This window comes from Erythrolamprus reginae, chromosome 3 (genome assembly GCF_031021105.1).
Source record: "Erythrolamprus reginae isolate rEryReg1 chromosome 3, rEryReg1.hap1, whole genome shotgun sequence".
Lineage (NCBI taxonomy): Eukaryota > Metazoa > Chordata > Lepidosauria > Squamata > Dipsadidae > Erythrolamprus > Erythrolamprus reginae.
The window spans coordinates 134096171-134120027 of NC_091952.1; the positions used below are offsets into that span (position 1 = coordinate 134096171).

The 23857-nt window shown below is 40.6% G+C and overlaps 1 protein-coding gene across 7 annotated transcripts in view; it reads right to left on the reverse strand.

The window, feature by feature from the left end:
• The window catches only part of RABGAP1L (RAB GTPase activating protein 1 like), a 224733-nt gene that overhangs the window by 183945 nt on the left and 16931 nt on the right, over positions 1-23857 (reverse strand). For all 7 annotated transcript variants that reach the window (XM_070746727.1, XM_070746725.1, XM_070746728.1 and 4 more), the window contains exons 2-6: positions 22720-22906; positions 13026-13236; positions 5196-5370; positions 2223-2383; positions 1699-1809 (exon numbers count right to left, since the gene is read on the reverse strand). In XM_070746727.1, the coding sequence (XP_070602828.1) occupies positions 1699-1809; positions 2223-2383; positions 5196-5370; positions 13026-13236; positions 22720-22906 (845 nt within the window). The remainder of the gene's footprint in view (positions 1-1698; positions 1810-2222; positions 2384-5195; positions 5371-13025; positions 13237-22719; positions 22907-23857) is intronic.

Sequence of the window (23857 nt, forward strand, 5' to 3'; positions counted from 1 at the left end):
AATTTAATATTGGCTATTGGCTATTATAAAACTTTGATAAACTGTATACTAAAATGTATTTCTTTCACCCTTATCAACCTCAAAACATTTTAAAATAGCTTATGATTTTTTTTAAAAAAACATAAGAACACTTTAAAATACTGTATAATGAATAAATCAATAGCAAATATTAAAGATGCACAACAGAGGCTGGTGGACAAAGCTATTAAAACAGCTTGCTGAAGAGAAATACTAGTTTAGTACTCCACATTAAGCTTTCGTGTGATTTGTTCAATCTTGGTCTAGGCTAACATGTAAACTTAGCTACTATAATTTGTAAATCATCGTTTATGACTTGTAAATCATAGTTGATAGCTTGCCTTTGTATGTGAACCAAGTTGCTTATGCCTATTTCAGTAATCATGATTACTGTGAACTATATCAACCTTAACCATGCATTTGTAAAGGCACCAATATAAGTGACATTGTTAGTATCCAAATATTAAAAAATCAGTAATAGTATTAGATTTAATAAGAAATAAGAATCAATAAAGGAATTCCAAGATTTTATCCATAACAGATAAAATATTACACAAACTACAATTTAAGTTCTGTATTTGATACACTTTAAATGATGCATCGACTAGTACCGTATTATCAAAAAGCTGGAAAACAAAATCTAATTATATGTAGAGGAGAGAGAATCTTTTGATAAATCCACACTTTTTAAAGTTTGCCAGGAGTCTCTAAAGTCAAAGGTTTTATTTATAGAAAAAAAATTACAATGTCTTTTAAATCAAATGTTATACAAAAAATACAGCTTGGAATTAGAGCTTGAATTTTAAAACAATGCAAGCTATGGCTATCCAAAATTAAAAATGTAGCAGCAAATAGAACATATGTTTATTATTAAACTTTTCAAGAAAAAGGATATAAAAACAAAGCTTCTGAATATATTGAAGAAATATTGAAGGGCTGATGCAAAAAGAAAGAAAGAAAATTGCACAAATTTGGGATCCTTGTTTAAATGTCCTGTTCCTGTTGACCTATGAACTGAACTTTCCTGGTGTGGGCAGAGGTTTTGCCCCATTGTATGACTTTTTTGCCACAGTTGTTAAACAAATAATTGTAATTGTTAAGCGATCATTAAGTGAATATGATTTTTCCCATTACCTATGCTTTTAAGAAGCTGTCTGGGAAGGTTACAAATGTGACCTTTTGACACTGGGATACAAATACATATGAGTTGCCAGTCACAAGTCACTTTTTTCAATGCCATTATAACTTCAAATGGTCACTAAACAAATGATTGCAAGTCGAGGACTACCTGCATATCAGAAGTGGGTTGCTCCCGGTTCTGCCCAGTTCCAAGAACCGGTAGCACCAGCAGCAGGAAGCTCCACCCACCCGGGATGCTTCTGCGCATACACAGTAACATCGTGTACATATGCGAACCGGTAGTGAAGGATTTTAGAACCCAGTAGCTGCATATGGTTTTAGAGCACTAAAGATATACCTGCAGATAAGACAAGAATTCTTAGTGCCAAAACTTATCCCCCAAAATGTGTCCACCTTATCCACAAATTAGTTTTTCCGCAAGTATATAGGATAGTTTTTTTCCTCTCTAAATTATGATTTTGTGGAAATACTATTTTGGAAAGACATTGAGATTATAAACATTACAAAGCACTATTAATGACAGATGGTAGCTGTTATTACCGTTCAATGGCCAGTTCTTTGTTGGAAATCTGCTGTATAGTGATGACAACCTTCTTCTCAAGGCTTTGCTTTAGTTTGAAGTAAAATTTATCTCTGTCTTTTGGTACTGGACTAAAGAAGAATAACATTCTATCAAATTCTGTTCAACAGCAAACTGCAACAAAAATTCTGATAAAAATAGGTTCATCTATCTCATTAAAATCAAAGAACTTCAAAATTGTGAGACTAAAGGCACAAAATAAAATGTTTTACATATTGTACATAGCTTACTATTAAAAAGACTATCTATTCCAACATTGCTTCTGGTTTCTAAAATCTTAAATGTTTAAGAATGTATAATATATTTTCTAAACTATGATAAATTACTTTACTGTCCAGCAATCCTTGCATTTGTGAATATGTGAATTTTGAATTGATTAAAGGATGGTATGAATCAATCTGAACAAATAGGCAAAATTAATTTACTTTCACAAGTTTAAATAATTTAGCTTTTTTCTCTCCGTGTGGCCTTTTCTTTCATTTACCTAAAATTTCCTTTACCATCATCTTCTTTGACCTCTAAAGAAACAGTGAAAATGAATATATCACTGTCAGGACTTGAAACAATAGCATCCTTCACATTATCTGATGCCTGTTTGGAGGAACGTTTGAATGCTGTTGAAAAACTATACAAAATTCGGCTAACCTAAAAATAAACAGAGGATGAGAGAAGGACGTAAAACATAATTTAGGGAGAATAGAGAAATTTAACAACAATAATGTATAATGCAAAATCAAAATGTGCAATATTTATAATGTGCAAAATGTGCAATATTTATAATGTAAGTAATTATTTTACATTTTATGTATTATTAATTTTCAGAGAAAAAACTAACTTGCAAATTGACAATTTGCTGTTCTTTAATATCTTCCAATACTTGAACCTTAAAAGAGCAACAAAATATATTTTATCAAATATAAGATGCCAAGCACAGCATCTTAATAATCAATAAACCATATCTATATGTCAGCAAAAAAACCTTGTTATCATAAACATTCTTGAATAGAAATCTAAATTTAGGAAACATGTAGTAATTGTTGATAAAAGGTAATACCAAAATTATCTTTTGTGATTCTCTTTTAAAACAGTGAAATACTTATATAACTATGCCCAAAATGTGAAGGGTATTCACTTAGTATGCCACAGTGCTTTTCCCACAGCAGTTTTGGAGGGCTGATACAAAAAAAATACCATACGAGCTGAGATTGTGCTCCTGTGGACAAGGGGTTATTGAAACTACAGCTCATGGTCTACTATATTGTACAGTATCTTCTATAATTTATTTTTTATTTATTTATTCATTTGTCCAATACATAAATACATAGGAAGAAAATAGACATGTGATAATATAAAAAGAGGGTGAAGGTGAACTTAGAGGAGAGGATATATGAAAGGAAGAGAATATATAAGATAGGTGAAAAAAAAGGAAAGACAATAACCGTGATGGCAAACCTATGCCACGCTTGCCCGAAGTGGCATGCGGAGCCATGTCGCCTGGCATGCGTGGTGTCACCCATTCTTCTTCTGGGTTTCTAGTGTGCATGCACACACAATGATCAGCCTTTGTGCATGTGGTAGTGCCGGAAACTGGAAGAGCTGGTCTTCCATTTTCCAGCATGAGCATGCACACCGGAAATCGAAAGTACATTTTCTGGCACGTACATGCCCCCTGGGCAACTCCTCTTCCTGGTCAAGGCCTAGACGAGCGAACATGTGTGTGAAGTGTCCCTTTTCAACACTTGGTGCCGCATGAGCATAGAAAGTACTCCTTTTTCGGCATTTGGTGCTGCATGCATGCAGGTGCTCCTTTTTCAACATTCTTTGCCAAAAAGGTTCGCCATCACTGCTCTATATGGATTTGCATTGTAACACTTCGCCTAATAAAATTTCTGGAAAATACTGATCTCTTCTAGGTACAACTGCTGTATCAAATCAGTATTAACTAGTTTCTTTAAATATACCCAATTTTTGCTATACTGTATGCAAAATTAGGCAGACTTTAAGTGCCCACCGATAATACATACTAATCATAATATATTATTTTGTCTGTTTTTATTTTTTATTTTTATTATTACTATTGTTTTTAATGCTTTTATCTGTAAAGCTGGTGTATGACCATCTTTGTGACTAGTAGTTCAGGAAGACCTGAAGAACCACGTCATTCATTCAAATCCTCAGTGAAAAGTTTAACTTCTGAATATCAGAAGTTTTAATATCAGAGTTATTCAAATTATAAAACTTGGTTTTATTCCCTGTTTCTGAAAGACACGGAAATAAAAATCAGCTACATTTGGATTATTTGCATTCCTTTAAACATAATGGAAGACTATAGCCATAATTTTTTTTTAAAAGGTGCATAAAAGTTAAATAACTAATTAAATTCTTGCCAGATAACACTGAAGTCTCACTTTACAGAACAAATGGCATCTACTTGATAATACATCCAGAGCATGCCCTCCTTAGATGAAGCATTGGCTGTGTACTTGAATGTGTTCCTACTTGGGCATCTAAGTCCCAAGAATTAACTATGCTTGCCAAATGCTTTTTCCTGAGGGAAATGGAAGATTTAAAACAAGCTTCTCCTTTCATCTGCTGTCTAATGAGATGATGGATGGAACAGAGATACAAAAGGGAAGAGAGGAATAGAAGTGGTTGGGTTCATGTGATGATTAAAGTTCTTTGTGGGAGGGGATAGCACCATCTGCCTTATAGGAAGCCTTTCTGAAAATGCCATTTTTGGCCCCAACAGTGTTGGATAACTTTCATCCAGTCTCCAATCTTCCCTTTATAGGGAAGGTTGTTAAGAAAGTACTTGGAGTTCAACTGTAGAGGACTTTGGATGAAGAGGATTATTAGACTAGATTACAGTATTGCTTCTGTTTGTGGGTGATCTTTAGAGACAGTAGCGGTGCAATCAACTTGGTCTTCTTAAATCTTTTTGATACCATTGGAAGTGGGTGGCACTGTTTTATAATGATTTTCCTCTTTCCCCTCTGGTCAGTTCTACTTAAAATTGGGGGATAAGGGGGTTGTCTAACTCTAAGCCTTTGCAATGGGAGTACCTCAGGGGTTAGGTCTCTCACCACCTCTCTTTAACATTTGCATAAAAACACTGTGTGGTCAGATGCATTATCATCAATACTCTGATGATACATAATTATGCATTTCCATCCCTAGCCAGGTAGGTGATAAGGTTTCAATGCTAGCCCAGTATCTGGAGGTTGGGAGGGTCTAGATGAAAGGAACCAGATATGTAAATTAGTTTACATAATTGACAGTACTGGTTTTCATTATGGTTGTGAGCTGCCCAGAGTTATATTACATAAGAGGGGCAGTCATATGTTCACATTCTGCAGAGAGATGCAACAATTTAGTGAATCAGACATTTCTCTTCCATAACCTATGATTTCAACAATGCTTTCTGGAAAAAAAAATACTACTTATGGTTTCTACTTACTGCCTCTTTAATTTCACAAGAGAAGACATGAATTTGAAACTCCTCAGTGCCAGAGTAACTTTCAGTAAACGCAAAGCAGTCACATTCCAATGTTCCATTTTGTCCACGGACACAGAACAACACTTTGTAGATTGGGAAAGAAGCAATTTCTGTACTGCTGGATTGATCTATTATTCTAAATGAAATGAAGAAAGTTAAAAAAAAACCTTTGTAATTCTATGAGAAATAATAACTTATTTGCTATTTTTGATATCTCTATCCACTCTGGAAAATGTTTAAAGTGTCCACAAAAAGATATATTGTAGTTTAAATATTTAAATGCTTTGTTTTCAGCCACATGACAATAATATGCTGTTGTTCAGTTTTGTCACTTATATTCTGAATATGTTTTAGTTCACATTTATTATATGTAGAAATACTTAACAGTATCTGAATATTCACAATTTTATCATAACTGCTTTCTTTGATTGGATTTCAGCATTAGGTGCCTTTTCACAGTAACTTTTGTTTTTTTCTTCACCCATTTTCTTTTGTTTCTTTTTTTATACTTCAACTAATTGTTAAAACTACAGGTTGTTTGGATACAACTAAGGATAAAATTTAAAGTAAATAAATAATTATTATCTGTAAAATTGCAAGGCATCATTAACATATTGATTGGTGAGATACTAGAGTGTATAAACAACACAACCAAAACCTCCATTGATTTCCCTAAAATGTTTTATATATATTTGAAGGCAAGATAATTAACTTTCACTTTAATTGTTTTAGACTAGAATATATACATTATATTATGCCTGATAGAGACAGGGATAGATATGAAGAAAAAGCACAGAAAAGAAAGAAAAGGAAAAAAATAGAAATGTAATTCCTTTCCTTCAATTTTTAATACCATAGTTCCTCATGAGTTTTTTCAAGGAGATCATATAGAACTGTCCTCCAGTATATGCATGATGTTCTTGTTTAGTCACTGGTAGTACACGAACAGAAAGAAAACTTTCACTGGATGAGGACAGAAACCCCATCTAATCCAGCACATTCAGAATTTATAAGGACTAGCTCTTCTGGTAGCAACTAATAACTAACATATATAACATAGTCTATAATTGAATAAGTGACATAATGTCATCAAGACCCCTCTTGTTGATAACCCTCTCCTTTGTAGTTTTGTCCAGTTTCAAATCCATCAAATGATTTCACGGTAAAATAAATATCCACAGAAAGGTTGATATCTATCTATCCACACATATTTTTTTCATATATCCTATCTAAATTTCACTGTAGTTCTCAATGTTCTCTCCCATGTTGACTGTATGACTGTAACTTGTTGCTTATATCCTAAGATTTTTATTAATATTGCTTCTTCATTGCTTATTTGACCCCTATGACAATAATTAAGTGTTGTACCACATAATAATAATAATAATAATAATAATAATAATAATAATAATAATAATAATAATAATTTATTAGATTTGTATGCCGCCCCTCTCCGAAGACATGATTCTTGACAAATGTATATTTTATTTTATGTACGCTGAGAGCATATGCATCAAGACAAATTCCTTGTGTGTCCAATCACACTTGGCCAATACAAATTCTATCTAGTAAAAATGCAAAGAGCTCCTTACTTGGATCATAAACTTCAAACCAAATCCGAAAAAAGCTCTGCTCCCAAAAATGCCCCACTTGAGTTTATAAAGCTGCTACAAATGCCAATATCCCCTCACATTATGTCTCAACTGGGACTACTAAGGGACCTTATCAACTGTCTGCTATCAGCTATATACTGCAAACATCCAGGCAACATTTGAGGAACTTCAAAGAAAGATAGGAATTAGGTATGATCTTCAAAACACAAAATAGGCGTTGATTGCTTACCTGAACGCCTCTTCTCGTACGGTGAGCGGGTCCAGCAGTCACACGGGTTGCTCATGTCCAATCCGGTGGAACTGAGCCTAGTATTAAAAAAGCTTGCCGGATCCGCCCCTTCCCCAGAATTCGCGAATCCATAGACTAGGCTCAGTTGTGAAGCTCTTTAGTGTTCAACTCTCATTGTTAGAGGAAGAAAGATATAGAAAGGTAAAGAAGACACATATAAGGACGGGAAGTGACTGCTGTACCCGCTCACCGTACGAGAAGAGGCGTTCAGGTAAGCAATCAACGCCTATTCTCCGTACTGAAGGAGCGGGTCCAGCAGTCACATGGGACATACCCAATAGATGGTCCCTAGGGTGGGATTAGCTTGCTATCGTGTGAGATAACGGATTGGAGTACCCTTCTGCCGAAGGCAGCGTCCGCTGAAGCGTAAGAATCAATTTTGTAGTGCCTGATGAAGGAATTTGGCGAGGCCCAAGTGGCTGCTTTGCAGACCTCCTCCAACGGGGCTTGAGTCGCCCAAGCGGCCGAGGTGGCTGCGCTCCTGGTGGAATGCGCTGTGATGTTCCTTGGAACTGAGAGGGAGGCCGACTCATAGGCCTTAGATATAGTCCCTCTGATCCAACGGCCTATTACTGTTGAAGACACTTTGGCCCCCATGACTCTGGGATGATAGGCTACAAAAAGTGCTTCTGACCTCCGAAAGGGTCCTGTGCGTTGGATATATATTCTCAGCGCTCTGGTGAGATCCAGGGTGTGCCATCTAATTGCCAAGGGATGGTCTCGTTGGAGGCAGAAGGAAGGTAGGACAATATCCTGAGATCTGTGGAACATGGAACTGACCTTGGGTAAGAAGGTGGGGTCCAGTCGCAAGACTACCTTGTCCTGATGGAATTGACAAAGGTCCTGCCTGATTGAGAGGGCAGCCAGCTCCGAAATGCGTCGGGCAGAGGTAATAGCCACCAGGAATGCTACCTTAAAGGATAGGTACCTGAGGGACGCCGATTTTAGGGGTTCGTATGGTGCCTGCGTGAGGGAATGGAGAACCCGTGGCAAATCCCAGGAAGGATACCTGTGGACCTTGGAAGGTCTGAGATTGGCTATGCCCTTGAGGAATTCCTGAACTTCAGGGAAGGATCGGAGAGGCTGTCTGCGGGGACCCCCTAGGACAGATGAAATGGCTGCCAGATGACGCCGGAGGGTGCTGGTGGAAAGTCCTTTATGGAAGCCTTGCATAAGGAAGGAAATAATTCTGTGTATGGGGATGCACAGAGGGGAGAGACCTTCCTGTAGACACCACTGGTGAAACTTGGACCACGTGTGGTCGTAGATTCGATTGGTCGAACCCCTTCTGGCCTTTAAAATGACCTCCACTGAATCGGGGTCATGACCACGCAGTTCTAGATCTCTCCTGATAACAGCCAGGCGGTGAGGTGGAACCACTCCGGGTCTGGATGGAAAGAGGTCCCCTGCCGCAGCATATCCCCCGAAACGGGGAGTCGCCAAGGGTCCTGGACGGACAGCTGTTGGAGATCCGCGAACCAGGGCCGTCGGGGCCAATGAGGGGCGATTATGATTACTCGGGCCCTCTCGGTGAGGACCTTGTGAATCACGTCCGGGAGGATTGGAATTGGAGGAAATGCGTAGAGTAGGCCTGGAGGCCATGGACTCCGGAGGGCATTGATTGCTTCCGCTCCCGGGGATGGAAATCTGGAATAGAAGCGAGGGAGTTGGGCGTTCGCATTGGTCGCGAAGAGATCCAGGATTGGTAGGCCGAATCTGAGGGTGATTTGATGGAAGAGATCTTGATGGAGGTTCCACTCTCCTGGGTCTATCGTTGCTCGGGATAGCCAATCCGCCTGGACGTTGAGACTCCCCGAGATGTGATCGGCTAGGAGCGACTGGAGATGTTTTTCCGCCCAAAGGCCCAACTTGAGGGCCTCCCTCATGAGAGCCTTGGATCTCGTGCCTCCCTGTCTGCAGATATGGCTTTTTGTGGCAATGTTGTCGGTGAGAATGAGAACGTGCCGGTTGGGGATGCGAGGAGAGAAATGCTTCAGAGCCAGGGAAACGGCTCTTAACTCTAGCCAATTGATTGGCCTGGAAGCTTCCTCCGGGGACCACGTGCCCTGGGCTATCATCCCCTGGGCGTGGGCGCCCCATCCCGATAGACTGGCATCTGTGGTGATGACAAATTGATCCGGGCACCTGAACGGGGATCCTTTGTCCATGGCCGGAGACTTCCACCACTTGAAGGATCTGCGAACACTCAGTGGGATGACAATGCGTCGATTTGAGTTGCTGTGCCCCGATCTCTGAAAAGGCAACAGGAGCCACTGGAGTTCCCTAGCATGAAGGCGAGCCCAGGGAATGATGCCTATGCATGACACCATCTTCCCCAAAAGGGAAGATAGAGTAACTATGGATACTGAAGCATTAGATAAAATGTTAGAAATTAACTCCACTATACTGAGTTTTCTCTCGGGAGAGAGAAAAACCTGGGAGGATTCTGAATCAATAATGGATCCCAGGTGAGAAATGGATGTGGAGGGTTGGAGGTGACTTTTATCAAAGTTGATGGAAAATCCATGGTCCTGAAGGACTGACATGGTGACCGACAGGTCTGTTTTCACTCTCTCTAGGGAGTTCCCATGAATCAAAATATCATCAAGATAACATAAAATGTGGATGGGAGACGCCCGGATATAGGCCGCCAGGGACCCCAAGAGCTTTGTAAAGACTCGAGGGGCCGAGGAAAGGCCAAATGGCATAGCCTTATACTGGAAATGCCTGCCTTGAAAGGAAAAACGTAAAAATTTTCTGTGGCATTTGGCTATAGGAATGTGAAGGTAGGCCTCAGTGAGGTCTAAGGAGACCATGAAATCTCCCGAATGAATGGCGGCCAAAATAGAAGACAAGGAGTGCATCTTAAACTTCCTATATTTGATGAATAGGTTTAGTTTCTTTAAATCCAAGATAGCTCTCCAACCTCCGGAGGACTTTGGAACCATAAATAGGATGGAGTAAAAACCTAGGCCCTTCTGATCGGAAGGGACCGGTTGAATGGCTCTGATGGACAATAGATGAGAAATGGCCTCCTCCATACGGTTACAATCTGAGGATGACCTGGGAGAAGGGCAGGAAATAAAACGTTTAGGGGGAGGAGAAATGAATTCTAAAAGAAGGCCTGATTGAACAGTGTCAATGACCCAAGGGTCCTTGGAGGTGAGACGCCAATTAGAGGCGAAATGAGCTAGGCGACCCCCTATGGGAATGGAGGTAAGATTACCATCTAGGTTTTTTTGAAGCCCTGTTAGAGGAAGCTCCCCTTTGGAAGCGAAAACCTCTACCCCTGGAGTTCCTACCTTGGGAACGAAAGCGGGGGGAATACTGACCTGGAGATCTCTGATAGGAAGCCGCTTGATCTTGCTGGCGCCCTGGGCGACGAAAGGACTGCGTTTTGGTAGCCTTTTTTGTGGTTGGACCCAAAACTTTCTTCTTGTCCGTGGTCTCCGTGAGGAGTGGATCCAGAAGATCACCGAAGAGAAGGTCGCGCTTTAAGGGGCCCTGGGATAACTGCCACTTTAGGCGAACTCCCGCTTGCCAAGGGCGAATCCATAGGAGTCTTCTTGCCGTTGTAGAAGCTGCAATAGACTTAGCAGAAAATCTAGTAGATTGCAAGGTGGCATCAGCCACGTACTGGGCAGCTGCAAAGACCTTGTTGAAGTCTTGTTGACCTCTCAAGTCATCGGGAGGAATATGCTGTTGAAGTTGGCGAAGCCACAGCAGCGTGGCTCTGGAGAAAAAGGAAGCCGCTGCAGAACTTTTAATGGCCCAGGAATCAGCGGTGAATCCTCTTTTGAGCATTTGCTCAATGCGCTTGTCCTCTGGGCGGAGGACTTCCTCCGCCTCGCCTGGCACAGCCGCTGCCGAGTGAAGAATCTTGACAGGTTCATCTGGTTTGGGAAAGGATAGAAGCTCTTCATAGGAAGAGGAAAGTTTGTACAACTTTCTATCCTTGGTGGAGGGATTAAGGCCAGATGCTGGAAATTCCCACTGTTTGAGTAAGGCATCTTTAAACAATTTAGGCATAGGAATTACCTCGTTATCCTCCTGTTCCTCTGTGAAGTAAGGTAAATTCTCCTCTGGGGGATCAGTGGAAGTGGAGGATTGTTTCTCCTGGGCCGCTAATCCCGTAGAAATTCTAGCTTTGAGGAGGAGAGATTTGAATAATTGAGAGGGAAAAATAGTAATTGGAGGAGGAACCTTTATTTGGGATTCCTCATCATCTGATAAGCCTTGAAAAGCATCCTCATCATCCTCTATATCCTCATATTCATCCTGGGAGGAATCTGAATCATCCTGAGTAGGAGCTCTGACCGCTGGGGAAGAACCCAAGGGGCGGGAGGAGCGAGAAGGAGGAAGAGGTAAGGGAGGCTCATTGATGGTGGAGAGTTTGGCATCAATGGCTTTGGACAGCACAGCAAATATAGACTGGAACTCAGGAGGTAAACTGGAAATATCAGCAGAAATGGCAGAAGAATTCCTAAAGGCCTGGGAAGATCCTGGCTGGGGGGAATCTTCAATAATATCTGGTTCCTCTGGACCTATGCCCCATAGGTTAGGTTGGGGTCTGTCTAGGTTTGGCTCATCCAGAGATAACACAGGGACCCCAGAAGGAGGTAGACTAGAAGCCTCTGGGGGGTCTTGACTACTGATTACTTGGGCCTGCACTTTCAAACGTTTTGCTGATTTGTCATGGATTTTTTGTAGGGCTAGGTCCCTTCTCTTCTCGGCCCTGGTGACCTTGGTCGAGGGGCGGGCCCCTGGAGAAGAGGAGGAAGAGGCCTGGGGGATACTAGTAATTTCATCGCCTGTAGGCCTGGCCTCTCTGGGACCTTTAGTTGTGCCTCTCTTGGGAAAAGTAGCCATAGTCTGACAATTAACAGAAGACAAGGCTGAGCCAATAACTGAATAATAAGGAGAAGAAATTCAAGGACTTCCCAAGAGGAATGGATCCTGCTTCGAGGCCTCGAAGCTGCTGAAACTTGAGGACAATCTGGGCAAACCCAGAGTTCGTGCCCCCAAATCCAGCGGGGCCAGCCTCCCTAAACTTTGTAATTAAGTAAACCAAGGCACTCTGGTTGGAGGCTTAGCCGGTGGAGAATTTAGCCTGGGACCCCCAAGGCCCGCTCCGGGATCCACGCGGTGGACTGAGGCCTACGGGGCTGGCAGGAGGCCAACACGAGAGGCCTAGATTTAAAAAGGGCGCGAAGGCCTTCGCGCCGAAAAAATCGCCCCGTAAATACTTAAAGGGGAAGCGATCGACTAAGTCCAGGAGACTAGAAGGCGTCTCACTCCGCAGGAGGTATTTCTTAAGCCCTTAAATATTTTGTATACAATAAATAATCAATAATTCAATATATAAATACTTGCACCAGGACCTCCAGGCCAAAGGATTAGAAGAATCCACAAGCGGCCGCAGGAATCGTAACCGGCAAAAACCGCCGGGGGAAAACGAAACCGCAACTTCTCCCAAGGAAAAAAAGCCGAGCCGCTTTAATTTTTTTCTTTTTTTCTTTTAAACGGCTGGCGCAATTAGTGCAAGTAAATGAATAAAGACAATAAATCTTACTACTTTTTGAAGGAAAGATCGAAGGGAAGGTGTTAGAATGTTGAACGAGCTATCACAATACAACCGCAGGATATGCGAACTGAGCGAATTCTGGGGAAGGGGCGGATCCGGCAAGCTTTTTTAATACTAGGCTCAGTTCCACCGGATTGGACATGAGCAACCCGTGTGACTGCTGGACCCGCTCCTTCAGTACGGAGAACAATGGTTTCTACTGAATAACTTGGAGCTCTTACAGGAGGAAGAAGGAATCTATTCCTGTCCTATTTTTAAACTTATTTGGATACCTTGCATATACTCAATAGAAACATCCAGCTCACCTAACAGAACCATCTGGAATATTTGGAACATAAAGAGTTACAGGAGATGGAGAATGATTTGAGTTTTTCAAAGTTGCCATGGCACACAAGGCCTCTGCTTCACTGCGGGGAGCAGAAACTTTCATACATCCGAGGTATAATAATTTGTTGAATAATACACTATCCTCTTCTGAAGGTACAGTGAAAGAATGAGATGTTTGCGATGAAGAGTCTGAAACAAACACAATTCAACAATTAGCCAATATTCATTGCAAAGTGTCATTCATAATGACAAAATAATAACAACAGTTCTATGGCCACCTCTGAAATCTGTTGCAAGATTATAATGATTATTGTTATATTAATAGTTATTTATTTGTTTATTTAATTGGATTTGTATGCCGCCCCTCTCCAAGGACTCGGGGCAGCTCACAGCATATATAAAAACAGAACAATAATGTAAATCCAATTAATACTACAATTTAAAAACAATTAAAAGAAAAACCTATCGACCAAACATTCAACAATCATACTTAAAGCATTCAGTGGTCAGGGGGAAGATCTAAAAGTCCCAAGCCTGGCGGCAAAGATGAGATTTTAAGCTCTTTCAGAAGGCAAGGATGGCGGGGGCAGTGCGAATCTCTGGGGGGAGCTGATTCCAGAGGGTCGGGGCTCCCACAGAGAATGCTCTTCCCCTAGGTCCCGCTAGCCGACATTGTTTGGTCGACAGGACCCTAAGGAGGCCAACTCTGTGGGACCTCACCGGTCGCTGAGATTCATGCGGTAGAAGGTGGTCTCAGAAATAATCTGGTCCTGTGCCGTGTAGGGCTTTATAGGTCATAACCAACACTTTGAATTGTGCCCGGAAACTGATCAGTAGCCAATGCAGTCCGCGGAGTGATGGCGACATGTGGGCATTTCTTGGAAGGCGCAAGACTGCTTGCGCGGCTGCATTTTGGACAAGTTGAAGTTTCCGAACACTCTTCAAAGGTAGCCCCATGTAGAGAGCATTGCAGTAGTTGAACCTTGAGGTGATAAGGGCATGAGTAACAGTGAGCAAAGACTCCCTGTCCAAGTGTATAATGACCACAAAACAGTCTTATAATAATTTAAATTCTTTTTTGCTAAAGTACAGGTAGTCCTTGACCTACAACTTAACAACTGTTCAAAATTACAGCACAATCTCCACAAAAGCTATTTACAATCCAGACCCATAGTTGTGGCCCCTGCAGCACCCCACATTCATTTGCCCTTATGATCAATTGCCGGAATGCTGCAGCAGCAGTACCCACCTATGTTCCCTCCTACCCTCCCCCCATGATCTCTGCAAACATTTCCCTCCCTACTAGCTTTGGGCCTGATTCCCATCACACCAAGCCCCACACACTCCTCCTCCTCTTTTGAAGAGCTCTGAAACTTTCCATAGCACTGGAACAAGTCACTTTGTGCTTAGCTGCATGGCACAATTTTGAAAGCAGCTGTTATGTATCCAGGGGCCAAACTGCATTCTGGTAGCTGTAAATATCGCTGCCACTCTGGAAGGCCTCAGAGGGGAGGAGGATGTTTGACCTCAAGGAATGGGAATCAAGCCTAAGGCTTGAGGGGACTCAGTGGCAGTTGGAAAATAAATCTGGAGCAGGAATCAGAACATGGGGTCTCTCTGGGAATGAGGCGCCTTGGGAGGACCCGGGCAGGCTGGTCTAAGCCTATGCTAGTCTTCCAAGAGTCTCCCCCATCCCTAGGCAGCCCTTAATCCATTAAGTAACCTATAAATTCATTTAATTATTATATTGGAGACTGCAGGAATGAGGAGAATCATCAAGTGAGATCCTTTACTTAATGGCTGTCACAAAATGAAACAGTGGTATCTCAAGAACTGTAATTTTAAAGGTAATGACAATTATCTGCAAATATGTTTCAAACAGCTTCCCTTGAATATTTTTCCTTCTTAAAATATGAAAATGATTGTTAAATGCAAAACTCAGCAATACATAAATGTAAAATTCAGCGATCATTATACAAATAAGAATATGCATTATGAATGTTTTTATCTTTTCCTAAATATCTCCTTCAGTATTTACACAATTTACAAAGTATTTTTGTTAATGCAGGAAATCCTCAACTTACAACAATTGAGCCCAAAATTTAGTTAAGTGAGAAATTTGTTAAGTGAGTTCTGCCCCATTTTAGACTTTTCTTAACAGCTTTGATAAGTGAATCATTACAGTTGTTAAATTAGTTAACATGGTTGTTAAGTGAATCGGGTTTCTCTATTAAATTTGCTTGTGAGAAGGTCCCAAAAGGTGATCACATGACCCCGGGACACTGCAACCATCAATTGCCAAGCATTTGAATTTTAGTCATGTGACTATGGGAATGATCATAAGTGTGAAAAATGGTGGGTTCTGCGCATGCATTGGTATATGCGTTGGTGGAAGGTCTTAAGCATAAAACGTATCAGGAAAGACTTAATGAACTCAATCTGTATAGTCTGGAGGACAGAAGGAAAAGGGGGGACATGATCGAAACATTTAAATATATTAAAGGGTTAAATAAGGTCCAGGAGGGAAGTGTTTTTAATAGGAAAGTGAACACAAGAACAAGGGGACACAATCTGAAGTTAGTTGCGGGAAAGATCAAAAGCAACATGAGAAAATATTATTTTACTGAAAGAGTAGTAGATCCTTGGAACAAACTTCCAGCAGACGTGGTAGATAAATCCACAGTAACTGAATTTAAACATGCCTGGGATAAACATATATCCATCCTAAGATAAAATACAGAAAATAGTATAAGGGCAGACTAGATGGACCATGAGGTCTTTTTCTGCCGTCAGACTTCTATGTTTCTATGTTTCTATAGCTGAACGATCCGAAAGAAGGCTCCCAGATGTGGAAAAGTAAAAGTAAAAGTTAACCCTTAACAACCTCTCTAGCTTGGTGAAAGTGGATTGAGAGGAGAGCGAACTGAACAAGCTCTGGAAAAACTTTATTAGAAGGAGTTAAAAATTGAAGCAAGTGACTGTTTTTAACATGCCTGTGTGAAGAAGCGAGAACAAAGAGAAGATGGCGTCTACCGAGGAATTGGAGGGAAAGATGGATTCGCTACTTAAAGGCTTTGCTGACATGGGGAAACTGCTCCAAGAAATGAAAAAAGATTTATCTGCATTGGGAACTGGAATGACAGAATTGAAAGAACAATCCAAAACACAAGATCAAAGAATTGGGAAACTGGAGGTGGGAAAATCTCGCCAGGAACTTCGCATCATAAATCTGGAGGACAGACAGCGCCGATCTAATCTTCGTTTGAGAGGTTTCCCCAAAGATTTTGCGGAGAGCAAACAACTTGTTCAAGAAATCCTTCAGTGGCTCATCGAGAACAAAGTTAAATGTGAGTTGCAAGAATTCGAAAGAGCGCATTGGGCTTTTGGATCCCGCAAGCGTGGGGACTCAAAGGATATTGTTGTAAGATTTGTTTCAGAGAGGAGAGCTGCAGAAATATTTAAAGAGTTGAAACAGATTTTAAACTTACGTTACAAAGCTTCTCCAATACACGTTTTAAAAGATTTGTCTCCTGAAACCCTCAAGATGAGAAGCCAGATGAGAGAAGTATCCTCCCAACTTTATGAAAATGGGATCAGATTTTCGTGGCGCTATCCTGCTACAATAATTGTGTTTAAAGATTCCAAGGTTTTCCAGGCGAGATCATTAGAAGAGGGAAGAAAGCTGCTTTTTCAATTGGGGTTAAATCCGGAGGGAGCAACCCAGAGTCAATCATCGGTAGATCGACCAGACGCAGCAGAAGAAGAATTGTTTCTCCAACCGTTCCATGATGCAGGGCAAAGTAAGGGAGAAAAAATTGCAGCACTTCAAAGAGAACTGGCCTCACTCCAGGCAGAGAAGAAAGACGAGCCAAGGGTCACTCAACAGAAGAAAAAATAATAAACTGAACTGAGTTGACTTGCTAATATGGTATCAAGTTTTTCAACCAATTATTCTTTTTTCTGTATTTCTTGTTTGGTTGTTCTCGTTAGTTAATAGGGGGAGAGGAGGGAAGGAGGGGGGAATCTTTTATTATTTTGTAAAATGGGAAAGAAGGGGGGGCTTTCTGAGGGAACGCAGATCCAGGAGTACCTCTTAGTAACGGAAGTTTTTTTTGTTGCCTCCCCCTGGGGGGGGAGGCCAGGATAGGGGCACCAGGGTGGGGATTCATTGTAATGAAAAAATATTTTTCCGGTAGGCTCTGTTTTGTTGGAAGGGGAAATGTATTTAAATTATGTAAATGGGTGATATAGGATCATTATCGCTGAATGTAAATGGTCTCTCATCACAGAAAAAACGTTATAGAATCATGAAGCTGGCAAAGGACAGTAAGGCAGATGTTTTATTTTTATCTGAAACTCATAAGGGAAGGGAAAAAACAGACAGATTAGTCACAAATGCAGAATGGAAGGAAGTTTATGAGTCGAGAGCAACGAATAAGGCAAAAGGAGTTGCCATCTTGTTGCACCGAAGAGTGCATTTTCAGTTAAGTAATATTAAAAGGGAGAAAGATGGCAGAATGCTATTTATTAAGGGGAAAATAAGTAACAAGCTAGTAACCTTAGCGGTAATTTATGCTCCCAATGTAAATGCAAAACAATTTATAATAAATGTAAAACGGAAACTAGATGAATTTGCGGAAGGTATTGTGATTTTAGCAGGAGACTTTAATCTGGAATTAACAGCAGGGAAGGGGGAAAAGAAAAAATTACATCTAAATAAACTCAATATGATGGATCTTCATGAAAACATAGCTAATAGAGATACTTTCTATTCTGCAAGACATAATAAATTTAGCTGTATAGACTATATGTTAATTAATAAAACAGATAAGGTAAAGTTTAAGAAAGCGGAAGTAAAAACTATTTGGCTATCAGACCATGCTCCTCTGTTAGCTGTGATAGAGATAGAGGTTTGTAGTAAACAAAGAATTTGGAGGTATAACCCCATTGTTTCAGCAAATGAGGAGAGTAGAATTAAATTACAAAGGGAACTTAATGGATTCTTTTGTATTAATGCAACAGGTGAGGTTAAACAAACAATAGTTTGGGATACACATAAAGCAGTAATGAGGGGCAACTGCATTAGTACTGAAGCTTTTATTAGGAAATCCTGGGATGTTAAGAGGAATAATTTATTAAAAGAAATAGATTTAATCCAAAAAACTTTAAAAATTACAAGAAATAGAGAATGGAATTTATTATTATCATTTAAGAAAAAGAAATTGCAATTACTTGATGAAGAAAGATGGAATAAAATGAATATGATTATGAAACATAGAATTAGAGGGTGGAGTCACAAATCAATGAAGCAAATGGTACATTATTTGAAAAAAAGAAAAGAGAAATCTTACATCTCTGCTTTAAAAGATAAGGATGGTGTAATAAAACGTAGTAATGTAGAAATGGAAAAAATAATGAGAGAATTCTATGGGGAATTATATAAAAAATAGTATGTTGTTTCGCAAACCTCAGAGGTTAAAAAGAAATTAGAAGAAGAAGATGCCCAAATGTTAAATGCAAAAATTACAAGTGAGGAGATATCTAGAGTTATTAAGGGATTGAAACCGGCCAAAGCTCCTGGTCCAGATGGTTTTACTGCTGAATATTATAAAGTGTATATGAATGAATTATTACCGCATATGGAGAAATTGTTCAATAATGTATTGGAGACTTTTGAAACTCCAAAGACGTGGAAAATGTCAGAAATTATAACGGTCCCAAAACCAGATCGTGATTTAATGGATCCGAGTTCTTATCGCCCCATCAGCCTATTAAATCAAGATTATAAGATATTTATGAAAATATTGGCAAATAGGGTGGAGAATATATTACCAAAAATAATTGGAGAAGATCAATATGGATTTGTGAAAGGAAGGAAAATTTATGAACCAATAGGAAACGTGGTCAATGTTTTACACCATGCTACCAGTACCAAAAGAAAATTATGCATTTTAAAATTAGATGTCTATAAGGCTTTTGACAAAGTTAACCATGACTACCTATTTCAACTATGTAAAGATTTAAATATGGGAAACATATTTTGTAGAGTTATAGAAACAATATATAAGGATAATGTGGCTCAAATTAGAGTAAATGGCAATAGAACAGAAATAGTTAAAATTCAAAATGGAACTAAGCAGGGTTGCCACTATCCCCAATGTTATTTGCATTAGCAATTGAGACCCTAGCAAACAAAATTAGAAATGATAAGGAATGGAGAGGCTATCAAATAGGGGAATTGGAATTGAAATTAAACTTATTTGCAGATGATGCTATAGTGATGTCTGAAACCCCAATTGAAATGATGAAAAGAATAATGATACTACTTCAGGAATTTAAAGATCAATCTGGACTGAAGGTTAATATAGACAAATCAGAGATAATATGTTTAAATACAGGCCCTAAAGAGCAAATCGAGATTCAAAAAATTTCAGGACTGAAACTAGGTTGTAAAAAAATGAAATACTTGGGAATTTGGTTATTCAAGAATCCAATAAAAATAGCAACGGCCAATTATAACCTAATATGGGAAAAAATCCAGAAGCAGATTAAAAATTGGAAGGGTAAAAAGTTAGGAAGAATGGCTAAGATTAGGGCTCTTAAGATGATGATAATACCAAAAATAATGTATTTGTTTCAGGTTCTACCGTGTTTCCCCGATAGTAAGGCAGTGTCTTACTATCTTTTTACCCCCAAAAGCCCCACTGTGTCTTACTTTGGGGGTATGTCTTACATTGTCCCGGGCACCGGGGCCGGCTCGTCTTCGGGCGCGGGGAGCTGCCGGAAAGGAGGCGGGCGCCGACCTCGACGCAATGTTTCTCGGCAGGGGAGGCCAACTCCGCGGCGACACGGACGCTCGGCTGGCTGGCTAAAGGCAGGTCAAGGGGTGGATGGGCAGTCAAAAAGGGTGAGCGGCCGCCGCTGTGCCCTCCTTCGCCCGCCTCCTTTCCGGCAGTTCCCTGCGCGCCCCTCGCCTTCGCTCGCCGCGGCGCCACCGCCTCTTCCCCTGCCGAGGCTCAGCTGCAAGCGGCTCCGAGGCGAGCGGAAAGGAGGCGGGCGAAGAAGGGCGCAGCTCCGGCCGCTCGCCTCGGAGCCGAGCGGCCTCGCTGGTCGCTTGCAGCTGAGTCTCGGCAGGGGAAGAGGCGGTGGCGCCGCTGCGAGCGAAGGCGAGGGGCGCGCAGGGAGCTGCCGGAAAGGAGGCTGGTGAAGGAGGGCGCAGCTCCGGCCGCTCGCCTCGGAGCCGCTCGGCCTCGCTGGCCGCTTGCAGCTGAGCCTTGGCAGGGGAAGCGGCCAGCGAGGCCGATCGGCTCCGAGGCGAGCGGCCGGAGCTGCGCCCTCCTTCACCAGCCTCCTTTCCGGCAGCTCCCTGCGCGCCCCTTGCCTTCGCTCGCCGCGGCGCCACCGCCTCTTCCCCTGCCGAGGCTCAGCTGCAAGCGGCCAGCGAGGCCGCTCGGCTCCGAGGCGAGCGGAAAGGAGGCGGGCGAAGGAGGGCGCAGCTCCGGCCGCTCGCCTCGGAGCCGCTCGGCCTCGCTGGCCGCTTGCAGCTGAGCCTTGGCAGGGAAAGCGGCCAGCGAGGCCGATCGGCTCCGAGGCGAGCGGCCGGAGCTGCGCCCTCCTTCACCAGCCTCCTTTCCGGCAGCTCCCTGCGCGCCCCTTGCCTTCGCTCGCCGCGGCGCCACCGCCTCTTCCCCTGCCGCGGCTCAGCTGCAAGCGGCCAGCGAGGCCGCTCGGCTCCGAGGCGAGCGGAAAGGAGGCGGGCGAAGGAGGGCGCAGCTCCGGCCGCTCGCCTCGGAGCCGATCGGCCTCGCTGGCCGCTTGCAGCTGAGCCTCGGCAGGGGAAGAGGCGGTGGCGCCGCGGCGAGCGAAGGCGAGGGGCGCGCGGGGAGCTTGGAAGCAATGTCATCGCCCCCCCCGCAATACCGTTTATACCGTGTTTCCCCGAAAGTAAGACATATGTCTTACTTTCGGGGTATGGCTTATATAAGCCGACCCCCCTGAAACCCCCCATATGTCTTACAATCGGGGGGGTCTTACTATCGGGGAAACACGGTACCTGGTAGTTTTCCTGAGGCAAAATTAAGAGAATGGGATAACAGACTAAATTTTTGGATTGAAGGAGATAAAAAACCCAGAATAAGGAAACATTGGCAGAATGCACAAGAGAAAGAGGGGGGGTGGGGCAGCCCATGTCTAGTATTATATAGAAAAGCATTTCAAATGGAAAGGTTAATGGAGCTACAGTTATGGGGGGAAAAGAAATGGGTACGAATAGAAAAAGAAATTAATAATATAAATAATAAAGAACTATTATTTAAAAATTGGAGTAGAATTGAAACCAGTACCTTAAGTGATCCTTTTAAAGCATGTTTAGAAATATGGCTTAAATGGCAGAGGACAAGTGGAATAAAGGTATCCATGCTATCAACGTTACATGTATTGAATATAGGGGATGACATTAATCTAAGTGGAATTATTAAAATATTAAATAGTAAAGGAATAACGAGAATTGAGCAATTATATGAGAAAGATGGAAGAGTTAGTAGAACTAGATTGGAATGGTGGATTGGCAAACAGAAATGGTTGCAGATCAATGCAATATGTACATACTTAAACAAAAGTGAGAATAAAGAAGCCTTCTTACGGGAAGAAAATAGTGTAGAAAAAATAATAAGTGAAAAGACAAATGAAAGTAAAGCACAAGCCGGTAGTATATATAGAATGCTATTGCAAATGGAAGAAGAAGTAACAAAAAGTTTAACAAGATGTTGGCAGGATGATTTACAAATAGATGAAAGAGAAATGAAAGAAATAATAGAAAATATATACAAGATTAAAAATACGAGAGTTAGAGAGATGAGAAGAAAAATCTTATATAAATGGTACTATACACCTGTACAAATTGCACACTTCCAGGGGAAAGAGAAGGGCATATGTTGGCACGGATGCCAGAAAAAAGGGATTTTTATGCATATGATTTGGGAATGTGCAGAAATTCAGAAATTCTGGAATGTAGTCCAGAATGAAATTAATAAAATGTTAAACATTAATTGGATTATTACAAAAGAAATAGCAATTTTAATCAAATATAGAGAACTAGGAGAATTTAAGGAAATTAAAACCGCAGCATTGGAAAGTGCTCAAGCGGTGATGGTATTAGGTTGGAAAGATTCTACAAAATGGACACTACAAAATTGGTACTGGTATATGGTGGATCACATACATTTTGAAATTATGGAAATAAGATTAAATAATTTTGATAAGAATAAATTGGAGAAGCTGATGGTGCGATGGAACAAGGTAAAAGATTATATGTTAAGTAGAATCTGTGATGTAAATATGAAAAATAAATTGCAATCACTCTTTTAATAATACTTGATCAAGATAGAGCCAAAGAATAATAGATAAACAATTAAATTTTTTTGAATCCTCCTGTATGGGTGGTGGGGGTGATGGGGGGGGTGCTGTTGTTAGGTGATGGGCACATGCACTGTGCACTGTTATATGTTTGTTTTATGTAAACTGTTAAAAATCAATAAAAATTTATTTTAAAAAAAAAGTGTGAAAAATGGTTATAAGTCATTTTTTCAATGCTGTCGTAAGTCAAGGACTGCTTGAACCTAGAGTCATCTTCAAATGGGATCAGCAGTACACAAATGTAATAAACAGACAAACCTGTGGTGGGAGAATCAAGTGGAAGATGCATAGAGCTTTGGTTCAGAGAAACCTCTTCAAAGGATTGTTGGCAATTGCCACTCAAATCCACAAAATCAGAAATACTTTCTTGCAGGCCTTTGTCAAAATCTTTCAGTATCTTTTCCATGGTTATGTTATTTATTTGTTGTTCTTCATCTGGAAACATCTAGAAGAAAAAATAGAGGAAAATATTTATCAGTACAGTTTAACAATTCCACAAGTAACAGTATGCCTTAAACTTCATAAATATCTTCATATCTCTTTTTCACATAATCAAGCTATTTCCAAATAATCAATTCCTGAAAACAGATACCTTATTTAATTCCATACATATTTTAGCAGTTGACGACTATGTGTTTATTTCTCCATCAGTTTTTGATCTGAGGAAAATGCAAAATCTTTTCACACTTATTTGTTGTCATGTCTGTCATACAAACTGATTCTTGTATTAGGGTATTACTCCATTACTAACTTAGGTATATTTTTAGGATAGGGTTACTCATTGAAATGCGAAAAATTTAGAAACCAGGAAAAAAAGGAACTATTTTTTTTAAAAAAACAAGGAATTTTATCTTTGGATGAATTTTTTTAGCTTTTGCAGAATGATTTTAATGGTCTATTTTTAAAATAAACATTTTCATGAAACTTGAAATACTTCCAAGGAACTATATTTTTTATGAAAATTAAAAATCCACTTTTGATTTAAAAAAATAATTAAGAAAAAATATATGAAAAAAGAATGGAAAAGAAGTAGCAAAAAAAAGACACACGCATACATACCCATATACTTATACCTACCTACCTACCTACCTACATACATACATATATAAGGTATAAAAAAGTGGCTTTTAATCTTCCTCTCAGAAGTTACACATACAATTCTAATCAGACCTCTTTCTTTAAGATTACATTGTATTTCCTTTTCTATTTAACCTATTCTTTGTAGACATCACACCAAAATCTGTCAGCAAAATGAATCCATTTCAAAATTCTGATTCTTTTTGCCATAAGAATAAAAACAGCAAAATTACATCCAATTAGTTGTTATGTATGTATCTTTTTGTTACTAAAATCTTTTAGATCATAATTTTCTACAAGTTATAATTTTATAGTATCC